The sequence below is a fragment of the Crotalus tigris genome, unplaced genomic scaffold (genome assembly GCF_016545835.1).
Source record: "Crotalus tigris isolate CLP2741 ecotype Arizona unplaced genomic scaffold, ASM1654583v1 scf7180000018525.42219311030:4301911, whole genome shotgun sequence".
NCBI lineage: Eukaryota > Metazoa > Chordata > Lepidosauria > Squamata > Viperidae > Crotalus > Crotalus tigris.
The window spans coordinates 3,625,890-3,646,012 of NW_024097057.1; the positions used below are offsets into that span (position 1 = coordinate 3,625,890).

The window sequence follows — 20,123 nt, forward strand, 5'->3', positions numbered from 1 at the left end:
TCTAGGACGCTGGGTTCTTAATAATATTGAGTCAAATATGTATTCTTCTTTGACGTCACTCACAAAGAGGCTGTTGAGAAACGAAAGCACAGCAGGCCTAACACGGCTGAGCAAAATTCACCTGGAATTTTAGAGGCCAACGTCATCTTGAACTTGCCAGTGGCTAGCTATTTCATTATTTATTAAGCTATAAAGTGTTCCCCTTCCATATTTTTCAAATGATCAGCTAAGCCTTCAGCAACCTGACCTATAAGAGTCAGTGTGGTCTAGAAACCAAGAGACCTTGAGTTCTAGGTCAACTATAAGCATGAAAAACTGGCTGGGTGAATTTGGGCCAGTCCTTCTCTCTCTCTCAGCCCCAACCCACCTCACAGGACTGTTCTTGTGGGCAAAATAGGAGGAGGAAGGCATATTGGGTATGTCTGCTGCTGAGTTATTTATAATAATACTAAAGGAGTGGTACAAATAGACGAATTAATAAAACCACGCAGCATTGGGTGGACAGGGGATCATTGTCAACGTATAGAAGAAAACAGGAAGGAAGCAAACACTGGATTCTTTAAAGCTTTTTTTTTTCCCATGTAAGAGAAAAAGGTAAAAGAAAAAGGACATTGGCCAACTCTCAATAAATTAAAAGTAACTTTCCGGGAGCATTAAATCCTATGGCTTAAAAGCATAGCCGTATTTTCCCTACAGAGCGATGTATACCTATATGGGCCACTGGGGGGCAGTATATGCTATGTCTTAAATGCATTGGGTAATTGCCTACTTACTGTACAGGTAGTCTTGAACTTACAGCCATCCATTTAATGACCTTTTGAAGTTACAATGGCACTGAAAAAGGTGACTTATCCCCGGTCCTCGAGCTTATGACTATCATAGCATCCCCACAGTTACACAATCATGGCAATCAGCATGTCTTTATGACAGTTGCAGCATACCAGTCCAATTCCCTGCATGGGCAGGAGACCCTATACCAGGGGTAGGCCACCTTGGCTCTTTTAAGACTGGTGGACTTCAACTCCCAGAATTCCTCAGCCAGCCTGGCTCAGCTTGGAAACCTCTTCCTTTCCCCTCAGCATAGCTGGCTCAGGAATTCTGGGAGTTGACGTCCACGAGTCATAAAAGAGCCAAGGTGGCCTACTCCTGGCCTAGATAAACAGATATGCTAACACACAATATATGGTTGCCAATAATAACTGAGCTGTCTGTGGGTGAAGGAAGTTGTAGTCCAAAAATGTCTGGAGGGCACCAAGATGGGGGAGAATACTAGACTGTATGCAGAACAAACCAGCTGAATGCATATGGCCTCCCCAAAAAACCCCAGTTGAACGCATGGCGCTCTCCGTTCAAAAAGAGTGTTCTGAACTGGTAAAAAATAGCAGCACAAGAATATGTCAGAAAAATAGTCTCTCCTTGGGAAATGGGTGTGGGTCGGTCACTGGAATCCCGGACAAAGCCAGCGGACAAAGCCGTGTTTTCCAGATGTAAACATTCAGCTCCTGGGCAAGAGATACTGAAGCTGAGGTTCTAGTCCTCAGGAGGGCTTCTTATTTGTGCTCTTCTCCAGTTGTTCCACAGTGAGCATCTGCAGCCTGGTGCAAAAAAACCACAAACTACAGTAGAACAATGCAGAGTTATTGCCCAAGGAAGGGGAGAGGGATAGAGATGTTTTTTAAAAATCTGGCTGATCTAGAACAGGACATAATAAGAATAACAGAATTGGAAGGGACCTTGGAGGTCTTTTAGTTCAAACCCCCCCCCACTCAAAAGGAGACCCTATACCATATTCCAGACAAATGACTGCCCAATCTCTTCTTAAAGACCTCCAGTGATGGAGCACCCACAACTTCTGGAGGCAAGCAGTTCCACTGGTTAATTGTTCTCAGTCAGGAAAGTTGACTTAGTTCCAGGTTGGGTCTCTTTGATAACTTTCCCTCCATTGCTGCTCCTTCCTGCCTTCCTGCCTGTCCTGCCCCCTTGGTCCCCCAGTGGCCCACCTGCAAAGTGGACCAGGTGAACATAAATGGAAATGCAGGCCAAGGGGAAAGTGGTTACAGGTGGCTGGCTGAGGAATTCTGGGAGTTGAAGTCCACCCGTCATAAAAGAGCCAAGGTTGCCTAACCCTGGTCTAGACATACCTAATTCCCTCAGTTGTTCATCAGGCAATTTAGTCTCCTGACCCCTAACTAGACATACCCAATTCCAGCATCCATTCTTTATAGTCTCCTGATCAGCTTTTTTGCTCTTCTCTGCACTCTTTCTTTTTACATCGTGGTGACCAGAACCGGATGCAGTATTGCAAATATGGCCTCACCAGTGCAGTATAAAGTGGTACTTCCACTTCATGTGATCTTGAGGCTAACCCTCGGTTGAGGCAATACCACCTCCCTGGGTCTCCTGCAGGTCCGTCTCTTACCCCAGGCAAATCAGCCTCCACGTCATTTAAAGTCCACTCACTCGACGGGATCACGGGGTTGAAGGCCTAACATAAAGAAAGAAAAGAGATACTCAGCTCGCTTTGGGGTAAAATGCACAGCGATGAACCTTCACCAACGCTTCAATTTTGACCCTCTCTCCACTCCAAAAGGGACACAGCAAATCGCTTGCAAGCACAAAGGCAGGATGTTTCAGGATGCCTCTGGACTAAATAGGCCTGTTCCGAGTTCGAAGCAGCTCTTGCAAGTTTGCCATCCACAAACACATCAGAAGGGAGGAATTCCACTCCCTTAAATGCAGGTGGTCCCCAACTTACAACAGTTCATTTAGCGACCACTCGTAGGTACAACAGCACTGAAAAAAAGTAACTTATGACTGTTTTTCAGTTATGACCTTTGTAGCATCCCCATGATCATGTGATCAAAATTCAGACGCTTGTCAATTGGATCATATTTATGATGGTCGCAGTGTCCTGGGGTCACGTGATCTCCCTTTGCTTCTGACAAGCAAAGTAACAATGTTACTAACTTAAGAACTGCAGTGATTCACTTAACAACTGCGGCAAGAAAGATCATAAAATAGGGCAAAACTCACTTCGCATGGCCACAGTTGAGCCCAACATTTCTGTTCTTAATTGAAACAACAGAAATTTTTGGGCTGAATTGTGGTCATAAATCAAAGACTACCTATAACCATACAGGTAGAACCTCCATATTTTATTTTTAGCCCCTCTTGTGGATGTCTCTAACCCAAGATTTTTCAAGCTTGGCAACTTTAAGACGAGCGGGACTTCAACCCCCAGAATTCCTCCAGCCAGCTTAGGGGATTCACCTCCAAAGATCTGGTGGTTTCCACATTGTACTGTTGGTTTCTTAGAAAGATCTGGAATCCTTCCAAATTCAGATCAGCCCCGTCCCAGAGATCAGGAATGACTGTTCTGGAGAAACACACACACAAAAAGAGACAGTTGTCCAGATAAATTTCAGGGGACGTTAAAGCTAACTTCCCACCAAATCGCCGCGTATTTCAGTATTCTCTCCTGAAATTTCGCCAGTTCTCAGATGTGAAAGCTAGAACTCGCAAGCATTCGGTATTCTAGTATGAAATAGGAGCATTCTTGGGTCAGAGCTTACCAAATATTTACAACATTTCAAACATGTAAATAGGATGATCTCCAGCCAGTCAGGAGAGCAAAGAAAGCAGGAGTAAACTTTAAATTCGAGCAATCTTCAAGCTGGCACTTCAGCGATGCTGGGTGCACACCTGGGCCTTACCTGTCCAAAAATGACCGTCTTTCCTGGGGCTGCAAACACATTGGCTGCAGATCATCACACCTTGTCCTCCCATCTAAGACTGACTGGACCACAGTAATGGGCAGCACAGGGGGCTCAGGACAGGGGTTGTAGCCAACCAAAGGAACAGCAGGACTTGTGAAAGCAGCTTTCCTGTCCGGACCAGAGGCTTCTTCCTTAATTAGCAAAAGACTCGTTTCCCTGGAAAGAGAAATAGGTCCTCTCCATGTTCTGCCTTTCTTTGCTCAACTGGCTCCAGACTTTTCCTCTTCCCAAGCACAGCCCAAACATGTCCCAATAACAGTTTCCATATGAAAACATCTGCAAGGATCCCACAGAAGAACTTCTCATTGATGGCTTCCAACCTGTAGAGCAGGGGTCTGCAAACTTGGCAACTGTAAGAGTTGTGGACATCAACGCTTAGAATGCCTCAGCCAACAGAGTTAGGAGTTGAAGTCCACAAGTCTTAAAGTTGCCAAGTTTAGAGGCCTCTGCTGTAACTTTCCCCCATTTTCCTACTATTTTCATGTAATTATTTACCTCTCGCTGTCTGGAGGCAGCTGCAAAGCCACCGGACTGGGCTGGGTGGCTTCGGAAACATCAGAAATGATGGCCCCTTTCAGAACAGGGCCGTTTAAACATGAGGCATGATCTGCAGATGGCTAGAAACAGGGAAGAGAAGATATATATATATATATATATATATATATATAGATATATATATATATATATATATATATATATATATATATATATATATATATTGTTATTCTGATGAAGCTCTGACAAAACGGGTCATTCACGTGACTGACTTGATCTTACAACCTCGTTTGCCATGGCCATTGAGCAAATCCACAGTCATTAAGTGAGTTAATGGTTTGCTTTGGGCAGTTTGGCCAAAAACCAGAAGTTCCAGTTTTCAGCAAAACTGTTGTGAAACAGGGTCATTTGGCCGCAGCATACTGCAAATGGCTGTAAATGAAGCCGTGTGGTTGAGCGTCTGAATTTCTGTCACATAACCACAGGGTGGGCCCGACTGTCGGAATAGATATCCTGTTTGTGGCTCTCTCTCCATCTCCCAAGGTCACTCACGTAGACCCTTACAATCCCATAAATTTTTTTGCTTCAGACCAAGAAGCAGCTCCTCAAATCACCAGCTGCTGAGCTGCTTGGCCAACAGAGAGCTGAAGGTCATCCCAAACCAGTTGTCAGCCAAAGCAAGAGCAGGTGAGAAGCAAAAGACTGGAGGGACCGCAATCCCAAACTTACAGGCTGAATGTAGCAAGGCTCATGAAAGGGATCCAGAGGCAGAGATCTTCGGAATTTGGTCACCTGTGGGGCAGAGTTCCCGTCATCCAACATGAGAGGCCTATGGGCAGAGAGGAAGCAAAGCAGTTTAACCCCCACGTCCTGATCTGTGGCCCCCACAGCCTTATCATGGATTATTTCATTTATTTATTGCGCCTTCAAGTTAGTCTTGACTCCTGGTGATCGTCTGGATTTAGCAGATTTGCCCTTGCCATCTGGCTTTGTGCATAAGCTGGGACTAGAACTCACGGTCACCTGGCTTTTAGCCCGGTGCCTTAACCTAAACACCAAACTGGCTTTCTAGCTACGTTTGTAACACCATGAATGTATGTACTTGTTATTTTGCTTACTCAGTAAATGGAAAACTTAATCCTACTTGTAACTTACGAGTGAGGTTACAGACTGTGTACGGACATACACTAGGTACAGAAAATTATACAATGAAATACTGTCAATTTTTACTGAACCTGTTTTATTAAACTGGTATAAGAAGCCCTTTCATAGATAACGTTAATAGTTCACTATAATTTTCCTATTGTTTTTGCAGGTTCCCCCCCCCCGCCCGCTTTATTCTATTTGAATGCAGGTAGACTTCAGCTCACGAGCACAATTGGAACCAGAATTTTCATGACCACAGGAGAATTCTGGGAGCTGAGGTCCTCACCTTAAAGCATGGTGGCTGGGGAATTCCGAGGGTGGAAGGCAACCCATCTTAAAGTTGTCAAGTGTGTAAAAACACTGCTTCCACTTATAACAAGACTGAGTGCTCAAGGATGAATAAACCAAGCCCACTGATCCCATAATATTCTCAAGTCCCCTTTGGCTGCTCCCACAGCACCCCATGAATGAGATGGACCAAAAAGCCACTTCAAGATGACATCGTTTCAATCCAATCCAGGTATCTTTCCCTTACCCCTTCCGAGCTAGGAGTAGCTGATCCCGTGGGGTAGGGTTCATGAAGCAGCTCGCCTCCACCCCAACCCTCCGGCCATTGGTCTCCTCTGCCTCAGCCCAGCAAGCTACCAAACAAAGGCTTCAGCATCTGACTGGGTGGCTGTCCAAGGGCCCTGAATCAGCCAGGTCAGCAGCTCTGACTCATCAATTCCACCCCTGTTCAGATCCTGGTCACCAGAGTGCCCAAGTCCCATGACTAGCTCTGCCCTTTGAAACAGCTCCACACTTTGCAAGAGCAGAGTGCTCCCCCCCACCCCCCAACAAGAGTTCCTTGGCCATGTAGGTGTCACATGAGGCTACTTACCGTTTTCTCTTTATCCCAGGACTGCTGGGACTGGGCTGGAGCTGGCCAAACAGAAATTGAATCAGCTGTTGGGGAAAACATCAGTCAGCACCCAATAAGACAGCCTCTCTCTGAATACCTGGGGTTCCCGTTCTGCTTGCAGAGACAGCCTTCTGAACCAGGCACCTACGCCTGCACCTGCTTTGCCCAAACTGTATTTCCCAGTTATTTCATAGACTGGAAGGGACCTTGGAGGTCTTCTAATCCAGTCAGTTCTGAATTGGCACCAGGTAAGTAATGGAATTGAAGAGGGGCTGGACCTGAACCACTTGTGGGAATGTAATGATTCTAAGATAATGATGCGCTTAACTCCACCCCACCAGCTCAGCCTGCTCCTCTCCTACATCTACTCAAAGAAAGCATAGTTAAGAAAACCCAAGTGTAAGCCCACCACGGGTTGAGAATATATCTCACTGGTGCTCCGTGAGTCTCAATCCCCTCATTACCTTATTGATCACCTTCTGGTGCTGCAAATGGTTTTGCCGGAGACACAGAACTTCCTTCCATAAAACCTCGTTCTGCCTGAAGAGAGAAGAGTTATCGTACTAACACACAGCTGACTGTGGGCTCCTCAAGACCATCTACTTCCAAGAATGGGAATCAGAATGAGGATAGAATAGAATAGAATAGAATAGAATAGAATAGAATAGAATAGAATAGAATAGAATAGAATAGAATAGAATAGAATAATAGTTTGTCACTTTCAATGTACACTAATCAGCTTACATTAAAATGAAATGTTGCTGCATTCAGCTCTCAAAAAAGATACCATTGTGTGCACACACACACACACACACACACACACACACACGACACAGAGAAACATCACTGTCTTAACAACTGTGGCAAGAAAAGTTGTAAAAATGGGGCAAACCCCACTTAAGAAATGTTTCCCAGAAATATTGGGCTCAATTGTGGTTGTAAGTGGAGGACTACCTGTACAGCCCATTTGGACAGCTTGTGGTCTACTGCAGGAGTCTCTTCCAGAACTCCTCAGCTACAAATTCTCAGTGCTGGGAGTTGAAGTCCACAAGTCTTAAAGTTGCCAAGTTTGACGGCCCCTGGCTTAGACAGTACCTCTCCCTGAAACCAAGGGCCAAAAGTCACAGTCTCCATTCTCAGCCCAGGAATGAGCTTTTATTTAGGTCACTTCTGATGGCCTTTGGAGATACTGTCCATGGGGGAGGCTGGGTGCCGTCCCCAAGCTGATGTTTGCATGCCAAGCGGCATGTTTGAAGGCCGGGAGGTCGACTTACTGTTTCACATCCTGAACTTGGCACTCCATCATCTCCTGCTGGTTCCGGAGGACTTGAATCTCATACAAAAGTCTGCTGAGATCTTCTTGGCGCATCTTGGTTTCTTCACTTTTCACCACAGACACCTGAAGGAACAAAGAGGAGGAAGAGGAGAGCATCAGACACAGTTTTTTTAAAAAAGGAATGGATCATATCTACAGCTCAGCTTGGTGTCTTCCAAACTCTAGATCTGGCCTCTCCAAACTTGGCAACTTTAAGATTGTGGACTTCAACTTTCAGAATTCCCTAGCCAACCATGGGGAATTTTGGGAGTTGAAGTCCACAAGTCTTAAAGTAGCCAGGTTTGCCGCCCCCCCCCCCGGTTTAGATGATAGAAGGATGCTGCCCAATACCCCTGAAAGGTGCCAACTCACAGTTACAACACTGTTTTGCTGGAATATGCCCCACTTTCACGTCCGATAGAGCAGAGTCCGCCACGGCTGCTGGACTGCAGAGTGGGAGAGGCGAGTAGCATCTCCCCTTACGAATGACTTCCTTCAGCTTAAGAGTTAAGGACCTAAACGGGTTTGATCTCTTTGTAGGATGTAGAACAGAGGTCCCCAACCTTTTGGGCACCAGGGACCGGTTCCGTGGAGAGAGATTGTGTGTGTGTGGTTTCGTGTGCTGCCTGCATCCCCTGGATGGGGCTTTGCTTGTTTGCGCAGCCCAGTGCCAGTCCATGGACCAGGGTTGGGGACCCCTGATGTAGAATACATAAATGTTAAGGAAGCTACTTTAAAATGCTTCCAGCCCTCCAATAAATGAAATGAAAAGTTTGGCCCTGCCCACTCTGGGCATACAAAGGGGTTTGCTGGTGTGCTGCCAATGCAATTTTACTTCCCCGCAATAAAAGGAAGTGGGGGGGGGCTGGCCACCCCAGCCAACAGCAGGGTTTTTGTGTATGTGTGTGAAAATGAAAATCGCTCTCACACCCACTGTTTTGTCCAAACACAATATACCCCCCCCCAAATTCCAAACAACGTAGCGCAATTCCCAGCTCAGGGAAGCGGAGATTCTGGCAAAGCACCCAGGTTGCAATCGGAAAAATGGAATTTCAGAACGCATTCCTGGACGAACCTTGCCGAATGTTAACAAGGCATCTCCTACCTTCCTTTTGATCAGCTCCAAAAGATGCTCGTGGCCTTGCAGGAAATAAAGATGCTGGAATTCCGTATCGTCCCGTTCGGGTTTCACGAGTCCTCCCTGTTCGATATTTACCACTTTCCTAAACCCATCTGCATGCAACAGACAGTAGAAATCTGTGAAAGGGCTGGAGGTCACACAATATTTAACAGCAACGCAGCTTATCGTGGCCAATTTCCTGGTTCAGCTTGTGGTGCTGAAGTTTAGGATTATTTGTGCGAGAGCTAAGCTACTTTCCCGTTGCCACATGTGTTAAGGAAATTATTTATTTTCCTGTTGTGGAGTACAATAACAGGAGAGCAAGATTGGACGTCCATCGGTCTGGGATGTCTGTGGAGATTTTCAGTCATCCAGGTCATGGTTGTCCCAAAGGTGCTTCTTCTAAAGCAGCGGTTCTCAACCTATGGGTCGCGACCCCATTTGGGGTCGATCGACCATTTTTCGGGGGTCGCCAAAGGCGGCGATCTGCCATTTTCTCCCCTCTGTGGGCGGCGCCGCGCATGCGCACCGTGCATGGGGGTGGCGCCGCACCCCCGGGGGCGGCACCGCGCATGCGCGCCATGCATGGGGGTGCGCCGCGCCGCGCATGCGCATAACGTTTGTGTGACGGGGGTTGCCGTCACACAAACGTTGAGAACCGCTGTTCTAAAGGCAACTGGAGTTGGTTTTTTCTCTTAAAGACCTTTCACTTATCATCCAAGAAGCTTCTTCAGTTCCGACTCAACAGTGGAGAATGGAAGGGTTTCTATTCCTCGCAGTCATAGTAAAAATTTGTATGCTTGGCAACTGACTCGTACTTATGACGGCCGCAGTGTCCCAGGGTCATGTGATCCCCTTTTTGCAATCTTCTGACAAGCAAAGTCAAGGGCGGGGGGAATCCAGGTTCACTTAACACAGTGGTTCTCAACCTGTGGGTCGGGACCCCATTTGGGGTCGAACGACCATTTCACGGGGGTCGCCAAACAACGCGGTCCGCCATTTTGTTCCCCCTTTTCCTTAGCTGTGCTACTCCCTTTTATTCTATTGGCTTTTGAAAGCCAATAGAATAGACTCTCTTGAATAGAGTCTAATTCTATTGGCTTTCAAAAGCCAACAGGAATTGTCCAGGCTGTCTCTGCCCTGCTGAGCCCGCCAAAAGTCCCATTCTGGAAACGGTGCTGCACCAGTTGAGTAGTCCTCGACTTACGACCGGTTGGGGGGGTCACGGCATTAAAAAGGTTGAGAACCACTGACTTAACAGCTGTGTGCCTAACTTAGTAACTGTGGTGTTTCACTTAACAACCATCTTGCTTAGCAATGGAAATTTTGGCTTCGATTGTGGTTATAAGTCGAGGACTATCTGTATTGAGAAACAAACTGCAAGTGTGTGACTCAACACTTGCAATTATATGCACTTTATAATTTTATAAAGTTTTTACATAATGTTATGCATAATTTTAGATACGTTTCTAATATAAAGTACCATGATATAAATATTGTGACAATAATAATAGCATTTTCTATTCAGTATAGTTTGTTTTATTCTGATTTACTTATTAAATTTGAATGCCATCCATTTCGCTATTGAGTGACTCTGGGTGGCTTTGAGCGACAGTTTATTCTTTCAAGTTAACCAAAATACCAGGTAAAATATTGGGGGGAAATGTCATAACATTGGGCATGTCTGCATCTACTTTAGTCTTCTTTCTTGCCTCAGCAAACTAGAGGCTTCTGCTCAGGACAGAGTCAGAATACCAGCAGGCCAGCAGCTGTCCTGTATACAGACAGTCCTTGACTTACAAGCTTTCGTTTAGTGGTTAGGGATTGGGGGGGGGGGTGTAGTAGAGTAGCATTCAGAGGACCCCAATCTCCCCAAGTTTCCAGTGTTACTTACACATATTCAGCTGGCGGACAAAACTGGCCATGTTGTTGTGCTTGAAATATTTGGGCAGGACTTCTTTTGCAAACTGACTCTGATCGAAAACATGGAAGCTGGTGCCATTCTGAAATAAAAATAAAAATAAAGCAGGACAGAATTAGACCCTCCTTCAAAGCCCTCTGTCTCCCTTGATGGGCAAATGTCATTTTCTGGAAATAATATGGAAATGATTAACGGTTGATTTCTTCGGGGCACCGATTTTACTTCCCAGGCTACCCTACAATCTTGGGAGAAAAAATAACAACTTTAACCCTGCTTAACTTTTACAGCAGTGAACCAACGTTGGTCAGATGCTAGCCTTGCTAATAAGGACAAACTGGCCAGTCCTAGAGGAGATCAACCCTGACTTCTCTTTAGAAGACCAGATCCTGAAGTTGAAACTCAAGTCCTTTGGCCACCTAACGAGAAGGAAGGACTCACTGGAGAAGAGCCTAATGCTGGGAAAGGTTGAGGGCAAGAGAAGAAGGGGGCGACAGAGAAGGAGGTGGCTGGAGGGAGTCACTGAAGCAGGAGGCGTGAGCTTCAATGGACTCCAGAAGATGGTAGAGGACAGGAAGGCCTGGAGGAACGTGGTCCAAGGGATCACGATGGGTCGGACATGACTTCGCAACTAACAACAATAACAACAAAGGCAGGGCTTCTCAACCGTGGTAACTTTAAGATAGGTGGACTGTAACTCCCAGATTCCCCAGCTAGAACGTTTTGCGTGGACTTCAACTCCCAGAATTCCCCAGCCAGCTAATTCTGGGAATTCTGGGAGTTGAATGGGGTTTCTTTGGGACAGCGCAATCCCATCTAGCTACAAAGATGAATAGTCCTAGAACCATCGTGCCCCCAAACCCAAAGGCCATACGTTTTTGAGATGGGGTCAAATGTCAGCTATGAGGTCCATGGAATTCCTCAGTTGAGTAAGCGGACACCTTGTCTCTGAAACTCAGAAGGCCAGGTACGTAGATGTGATGTGCCAGATTTTTCCCCACTGGCCAGCAGTTTTCCATTCCATTTTCTTCATGCTTCTTACTTTTTGAAAGCCTCCAGTGATGGAGCACCCACAACTTCCGGAGGCAAGCCGTTCCACTAATTAATTTTTCTCACTGTTAGGAAGTTTCTCCTTACTTCCAGGTTGCTTCTCTCCTTGATTAGTTTCCATCCGTTGTTGTCTTGTCTTCTAGTGCATTGGAAAATAGGTTGTCCCCCTCATCTTTGTGGTAGCCCCTCAAATAGTGTAACACTGCTATCATGTCAGCCGTAGTCCTCCTTTTCACTAGACTAGATTCTCTGTCTTTCTCTCTCTCTCAAACATGACATGCAAGGAAGCACAATCCTTTGTAATAACACTTTCATGGACCACAATCATTTCCTGAGGCAGAGATCAATGGGAGGAGAGAATAAGAGGAACAGAAACTTCACCTATTTGCCTTCCAGTAAATGAAGCTTTTTGTGATCTGGTGAGTCCATCACAACAGCTACTTTGAGAACTCAAGACCTTCTTTCAAAACTAGTATGCTTATCACCCTTGTCATTATTGCCGTGGCTGATATAACCATCACTGTTACCATCATCTATGATCCACTTAGAATCAAACATCTCTGGGGGGGGGGGAACTGCAAAATAATTTAGACATCAGCACCAGCCCAAAAGGTTTGTCAATCTCTGGTATAAACTAAGGACCAGGCCTTCCTTGGAATTCAACAGGACAGTGGACTGAAATTGTTCTGAGTCAAACACAATATCTACGATCGTTCAGACAATTGAGAAACTCACAGAGATGCAGAGGCAGTCCTACAAAACTTAATGCTGAATTCCTGCCAACTGCTTTAACTGGAATGGATTACCCAATTTCAGAATAACAAGAGTTGGAAGGAACCTTGGAGATCTTCTAGTCCAACCTCCTGCTCAAGCAGGAGACCCTATATACCATTTCAGCCAAACAGTTGTCCAATCTTTTCTTTAAAACCTCTGGTGTTGGAGCACCCACAACTTCTGAAGGCAAGTTGTTCAACTGATTGTTTTAACTGTCAGGAAATTTCTCCTTAGTTCTAGGTTGTTTCACTCCTTCATTAGCTTCCATCCGTTGCTTCTTGTCCTGCCTTCAGATGCTTTGGAGAACAGGTCAACCCCCTCTACTTTGTGGCAGCCCCTTAGATATTGGAAGACTGCTATCATGTCCCCTTCTTTTCATTAAACTAGACAGAGCCAATTCCAGCAGCTGTTCTTCATATGTTTTAGCCTCCGGTCCCCCAATCATCTTTGTTGCTCTTCTCTGCACTCTTTCCAGAGTCTCAACCTCTTTTTTACATTGTGGTGACCAAAACTGGATGCAGTGTTCCAAGCACTTTGGTGTACATTTGGTCACCCCTTTAAATCCCAAAATATGAGTTCGACTCACCGTATTCCAGCAGATAAGATGGTTCGTCTCAGGATCTTCAACCAGAGTCCACAGCTTAGTAAGGAAGGCCGGCACATTGCTGGTGTAACCGTCCATAGCAAGGGCTGTGGTTGAATCCTGCATGATGTCGCAACTCACAAAACTACTCTCACACCATCGTTTTTTTTGCAACAATGCTCCCCCCCTTCTTCTCTTTTGCATAGATCAGAGGGAAAAGAACCACTTAGTGTCCTAGGCAGAGCTGAGAAAACACCCCTTTCCCCCACAGGACCCCTATCAGCAGAGGCATTGGCTCTGCTCCAAACACATCACAATATGCAGACATGGCTAATGGGGTGGGCTGGGGGGGGGACAATGCTCTGAGTGAAAGCTCCCTGCATTCAGCCGCACAATGCCTTGAAAAAAGATGCAGCATCATGCAAAGAGAATACACGGGCTTGCACAAACACAGGAGGTCAGCAAATCACTGGGGGGGGGGGGAAGAGAAGAGGAACCGGCAACACCTATTAACTCATCTTGTGCTTACACAACCTGCAGGAGAGAATGAAAAGCAATCTGTGCCAAGCTAGCCCCTCCAGATCCGCAGCTTAGTTGCTCAGGCAGTTTACGGACCACTTTTTAATCTGATGAAACCTTAAAGGAGTTGGTGATGTAGGGCAGCGAAGGCGAGGAACAATTGCATCGTTAGAAGAGAAACACTCTACCTGCAGAGTAAAGAACAGAGAGCAGCTCAGGGTTGAAATGAGGGGTCCTTGCTGCTCTCTGAGCTTGGCTGCTCTCTTGCTGACATTTCATTATCCAAACTAGGTAACATCATCAGTGCGAGGAGGAGGAGGAGGACTGTAGGGTCCTTGAGTTCTCTGGGCTTGGTTATTTTCTTGCAGATATTTCATGACCCAGCTAGGTAACATCTTCCCTGCTAGAAAGGAGTGGATTTGCTTTCATTTTACATACTAGTGGCTTGTCCTATCAATTTTGGTGGGACGGGTTGTTTTCTTTCTCGATTAGGTTGTTATTTGCTGTTTGTCTATCTGGTTGTAAATTACAGCCTAATCAATGAACTACCAAGAACATGGTGGGAAGGACCTTGGCAGACAGGAAGGTGGAGCCGAAGACTGGACAACCAGCGTGTGGAAGATAGTTCAGTCCACCGAAAGGGACAGGGAAGAGGCCAAGGGGAGTGTTGCAAAAGGGACCCTCCCTAATTTCCCCCCCCCCCCCAGTCAAAGGAGAGGAGGGCAGAAATACTTTTCAGGCTTTGCAAGATTGAGGTTAGACCTTGAGAGGTTGTCCAGACGGGAAGCACAGCCATAAATAACAGCTCTTATCTCGATTATAAGGCTGCATTAACAGAATGTTGCAACTCCTCCCCCATCTGTTTTTACAGTTCCAGGAAACTAGGGAGGGTCCCTTCTCAGACATCTATGAGGCCCCCCCCCCAATTCCTTCTGCAGGCTCAGCTGCCTCTTATCTGACCATTGTCTAGTCTGTGGCTCTTTTTGTCATCACCCCATATCACTACAGGTAATCCTCAAATTAGGACTGTAATGGAACCCAGAATTTTCTTTGTGAGTTATGATGGTTATAACTCAAGGGACCCACGTGAGGTACTGGATTTTATGACTTTTTTTTTTGCAGTAGTCCTTAAGCAAATCCCACAGTCGTTAAGTGAATCTATGTATTCCTATAGGTGATTTTTTTTTAGAGGCTGGAAACCAAAGTCGTCAATCCTGGTCACGGGACCCCAGAATGCTTCAACTGGACGAAGAGGTGAGCCAGTTGCCAAGTGCTTAAACCACTGCAGAGGGGGTGCAGCCAGTGGAATCAGGTCATAAATACCTTTTTTAGGAGTGGGGAGTTCATCCTATCTTGAATGGTTGCTAAGCAACCAGTCACTAAGCAAGGAATACCTGCACCTCGCCAGAAACAACTTTAGTTTCAACGCAATTAAAAACAGAATGACAGAAGAATTTTCCATTGTGGAAACTGAGCCGTTTTATGTCATGAGAAACCACAAGTCAGAACCAAAATCTAGAGATGCTCAGAGGCTACTTAAAACCTTCACTCAGCAGGCTCTGCATCTCTGACTTTGACTTAATGCAATGTGGGACCTGCATTAACAAAAAAAAAAAAGGTGACTTTTTTGCCCAAGCATTTAAAGAAACAGCAAGAAAACTACAAACTGTTAATTATGTGCAAATCTTTATTGTGAATCCAAAGTTACCATGGTGTTTGCCAAATAAACAAGAGTTAGAAAATTTTAAAATCTGCAGCTGAATGAAAATTCAGAATGCAGAGTACACAAAATTTTACATTGTTCCCAAGAATTCTATGCTTTTCTTTCTGTGACCGACTGTGCATAAAAAAGATTTTTTTAAGGGGGGGGGGGGGTTTATAAAAACAAAAAAGTAAAGATCCTTTATGTACATGCCTGGATCAGGAGATTAATAAAACAGTAATATCAAAATAAAAGAAAGTGGTTTAAAAAGCAATTTAAATAAAACCATTTTATTTAAATTGCCCACTCCATGGGAAGAAAGTGCATCATACCCCTTTGTGCCCCAAATCGTGTTGCATTTATGCTTTGGAACGGGAATGTTCACCTGCACGCTGGCCAAGTTAGGGGCACATAATTGGTAACATACAAGACAAGAGTTGGGTGGAAAGAGTGTAATCTCTCAAACCAGGGCAGTGCGAGAGAAACGCATCCACCACGTCTTGGCTAACCACGCAGTAACAGTGAACCTCCTTCAGATGGCAACACTTCTTGGCCAATTCAACCAGTGAAGAGTTGAGAGCATCAGAAGAGGCCGTGTAAAGGATGAGTCTCTCCAGGGTCTGGCTGTAGCAGCTGGTGATCAGCCTCAGTTGATCAGTCATGTAATGGAGGTAATTAAACTGCAGAGATTTAACCGGGATGCTGGCCTTGAGGACCCCGGGAATCCTGGTGGGTTCCACCATGGCAGCAAATTCAAACTTCACCCGGAATTGGGGGTGTCTCCTGCTCAACATGGCCCAACATTCTTCGGGAATCTGCTTCTCCAGACCTTCGTACAGAATGTCCAAACACCTGAATGGTCCCCTGTTGGACTTCCCCAATTCTTGGAGGAGGCTCTTCGAAAGGCTGGTGTAATAAATCCCTAAAACCGCAAGTTTTGGGCAAATCTGCACCACCTCCACAATAGTCTCAGGTTTCAGGATGATGACCCCAGGAACTCGGTTGTTGATCAGCAAGGTGTGCAGATTGGGGTTGGTGGAAGCCAGGAGCAGCACCGTCCAGTTGTCCAGGATGAAAGGCATCTGCCGGAGGTCGACGTATTGCAGATCGATGTTACGGTTGCTCTGGCAAAGGGAGCGGACACTGAGCAGGACATCCTGGCCAGAATAGAAGTAAGGACTCAGCCCCTGGCAGACAATGCACAGCGCCCGCAGCCTGGCCCTCTTACAGGCCAGCATGTCCAAGGTTTGGGTGACGAGCCTTCGGTTTAACTCCAAGTACTGGTTCAGTACAATCTTCAGGTGTCTGATATGGACCAGGTACCCTTGCAGCTTCCTTAACAGGCAGGCTTCTTCTTCATCTTCAAAATCAAAACTGAAAGGATTGTGGGGAGGGGCGGAGAGGAAAGGGACAAAGAAACCTTAATGAAGCTACCGAGCAAGTTCCTCGACGGGACAATTGAGGCCCTTGCAATTCTGACCTCATTGGCAGGCAAGGACTCGACTTACAACAGTCTGTTTAGTGACCGTTCCAAGTTACAGCCGCACTGGAAAAAATGATATGCTTAAGAATGATGGCAAAAAAGTTTGTTAAATTACGACCTTTGCAGCCGCCTCGTGATTGTGTGATCAAAATTCAGATGCTTGGCAACTGGCTCATATCTATGACTGTTGCTGTGTCCCCGGGGATCACGTGATCCCCTTTGGAGACCTCCTGACAAGCAAAGTCAAAGGGGGGAAGCCAGATTCACTTAACGACCGGGTTACTAACTTATCCACTGCAGAGATTTGGGCTAATAACAGTGGCAAGAAAAGTCATACAATGGGGCAAAACTCGCTTAACAAATTGTCTCACTTAACAACAGAAATTTTGGGCTCAATTGTGGTCATACATCTACCTGTATTAATCATAACTGTTTTGCCCATGATTTGTGGAAGGAGGCTAGGGTCTATATAGAAGGTCTGTCCATATGTTGTATATAGGATGTTTGAATGTGTGTTATGTAGGTGTACACTTTGAGAGCAAGCAACTAAATTTCATTTTTAATGTGTGCCATTGTGCCCACAGTAAAAAATGACAATACAGTTTATCTATGTCTGTCTGTCTATCCATCATCTATATCTATCACTATCATCTATGTATCTATGTATCTATCTATCCATCATCTATATCTATCTATCTCTATCATCTATGTAAAAAAGATGTTCAAACTCTAGAAAGCGTGCAGAGAAGAGCAACAAAGATGATTAGGGGACTGGAGGCTAAAACATATAAGGAATGGTTGTTGGAATTGGGTATGTCTAGTTTAACAAAGAGAAGGACAAGGGGGAACATGATAGCAGTCCTCCAATATCTCAGGGGCTGCCCCAAAGAAGAGGGAGTCAAGCTATTCTCCAAGGCGCCTGAAGGCAGGACGAGAAGCAACAGATAGAAACTGATCAAGGAGAGAAGCAACTTAGAATTAAGGAGAAATCTTCTGACAGTTAGAACAATTAACCAGTGGAACAACCTGCCTCCAGAAGCCATGAATGCTCCAACACTGGAAGTTTTTAAGAAGAGACTGGACAGCCATTTGTATGAAATGATATAGGGTTTCCTGCCTGAGTAGGGGGTTGAACTAGATGACCTTCAAGGTCCCTCCCAACTTATTATTATTAATAATAATATATGTATCATCTATCTATCATCTATGTATCTATTATCTATCATCTATTTACCATCTATCTTTATAATCTTATCTATCATCTATAATCTATCTATCTATCTTCTATCTATAATCTAACCATCTATCCATCCATCTGACTTCACACATTATGCTGGGCTGTAGATCCTCAACCCTAAAGACTGCCCCATGACAAGCCAACCTAATGATGGCTTAATTGGATGCCTGAGCTCCAGCCAATGAAATAGCGGCCCTGTCACCCCCTGAACAAAAGCCGCCTCTTCTTCTTACTTAAGTTCTGTGAAACTCCAGACAACAGAGGAAGCCACAGCTGCAGCCCATTTCTTGCACACGTGTAAAACAGCGTATCTGTCTCTAACCGACAGGAAGGAGAATATACCGGCCATAATTTCTTCTGGCATATAGTTCCAAAGATCGTCAGTCACGTCAGACATCCTCCAGGGGCGACTCCCTGCAAAATTAACCCACCCCAAAACAGAAAGGAAAAGCCATCAGCAAAAAGAAACAAAACAAACAAACAAAATTGAGTAAAGATTCATTTCTAAGTATTTCACTCTACAGCAGAGGTCTCCAACCTTGGCAATTTTACCACTTGTGGACTTCAACTCTTTTTAACTTTTACGATATTGTAAACTGACCAGAGCTGATGTATGGGTTAGATGAGTGGCACAGAAATTCAATACGTAATAAATAAAATGTATAATATTTAAGCCTCATTTCCTGGGCTGAATCCACTCCAGGCGGTTTGGCGATAGTTCAGAATATTGCAAGAACCTTCTAAAACGAGGCTCTAGGAGCAGAAGGCACCTGTGAAGTCAGACAACTAGGGTTTATTCAATAAGCCAGGTTCCAATAAACATAGCTGCCTGCACAGCTCACTCACAATGTATCTTACTGGACTTGGCTTACCACATTCTGCACTCCCAGCCAATTCTGGCTAGCTCAACCCAGGTTTAATAAACTAATTTAGCGCAACCTCTAGGCTTCTATGACACACTTTCCTGCAAGGTAGCCAGTCACTTCTTTGGTTAGGAGCAAGTAGTTTTCAATCATTTCCCTTTGCATGCTGGGTTATAAGCTGCCCAGAGCGATGAGTTGGGCGGCAAATAAATTTAATAAAACAAACCGCCTCACATCCAAAGGTCGTCAAAGGGGCACTCCTAAATGTTATAGGACGGGAGTCCTCAACTTTGGCAATTTTTAAGACTTGTGGACTTCCACTCCCAGAATTCCTCAGCCAGCTTTGCACACATCTGTAGGGCACCTACACTGGCCTAAAGCTACTCTAAGCGCATCCCAAAGATCGTCGTTGCCATGCGGTTGTATGCCAATAAAGTAGAATATTTGCTCAAGATTGAAATGAGTGCGCTTCTCCTGTTTTCTTGCAGACGTTTCATGACCCAACTAGGTAACCCTCTCAGTGTCACTGCTAACACTGATGTCACCTATTTGGGGTAATGAAACGTCTGCATAAGAACTACCAATCTGAGAGAGCACCCAGGACCCCACTGCCCTCCTCTTCCTCCACCCTTCTCCTACTCCTTCACTACACAAACCCCACTCCCTTGTAGTAGCGAGGATGCCCCTACTTTGAGTCATGAAACGTCTCAAGAAAACTATCAAGCTCAGAGACCCCTCAGAGTCGCACGCATGGAGCAAAGCCAAGAAACTAAGTTTAATCCCAGGGAAAGTTAAACCACGGTTTGCAAATACTGCGAGCGCGGGGGCTGAGCCAGCGGTTACGCGAAGTCTCAGCGGCTCAGCACCCCACTCGGGGGGGAAAAAACCCCTGCAGGCTCACAAATACCCACCTTCCCGCCGACCACCAGCCTGGCGCGCCACGCATCGCGCCTTCTTTTTCTGCCTCAGCTCCACGTGGCTCCCGAGCTGCACCTGCGCGCAATTAGCGCCTCCGCTGCCGCTCTTAGACGGCGGCAGGTAGGTGGAGTGCGCATGCTCGGAGCCGGGGAAGCGCCTCACCTGGCCCTTTTAACTCCTTCCTTCCCGGAGGTGGTTGGCCCTTTTCGGGGCTGGAGGACGGGAAGCCCTGGCTGGCAATGACTCCCCCCTCCCTTTCAATCTGGCCATTCTATTCCTAGCTTCACAAAAAAGAACAAACCATGGTTTGCGCGGCACGTTAA

The 20,123-nt window shown here is 45.7% G+C and overlaps 1 protein-coding gene across 2 annotated transcripts; it reads right to left on the minus strand.

The window, feature by feature from the left end:
- Positions 1–1,113: 1,113 nt before the first annotated feature.
- LOC120312726 (heat shock factor protein 4-like) lies at positions 1,114–19,835 on the minus strand. 2 transcript variants are annotated; one of them, XM_039353858.1, is made up of 12 exons: positions 18,253–18,319; positions 10,648–10,756; positions 8,739–8,866; positions 7,593–7,717; positions 6,783–6,858; positions 6,298–6,362; positions 5,001–5,100; positions 4,272–4,393; positions 3,714–3,932; positions 3,271–3,376; positions 2,420–2,485; positions 1,114–1,595 (listed from the first exon to the last, which is right to left on the minus strand). In XM_039353858.1, exons 2-12 carry the CDS (start codon positions 10,676–10,678, stop codon positions 1,551–1,553), a joined length of 1,083 nt encoding a protein of 360 aa, XP_039209792.1. In that variant the 5' UTR covers positions 10,679–10,756; positions 18,253–18,319; the 3' UTR covers positions 1,114–1,550. The 2 variants fall into 2 exon arrangements, with proteins under 2 accessions (XP_039209792.1, XP_039209791.1); XM_039353857.1 differs by lacking the exons at positions 1,114–1,595; positions 2,420–2,485; positions 3,271–3,376; ... (6 more) ...; positions 8,739–8,866; positions 10,648–10,756 and adding exons at positions 15,483–16,673; positions 19,794–19,835 and having other exon boundaries at positions 18,253–18,433.
- Positions 19,836–20,123: the final 288 nt, after the last annotated feature.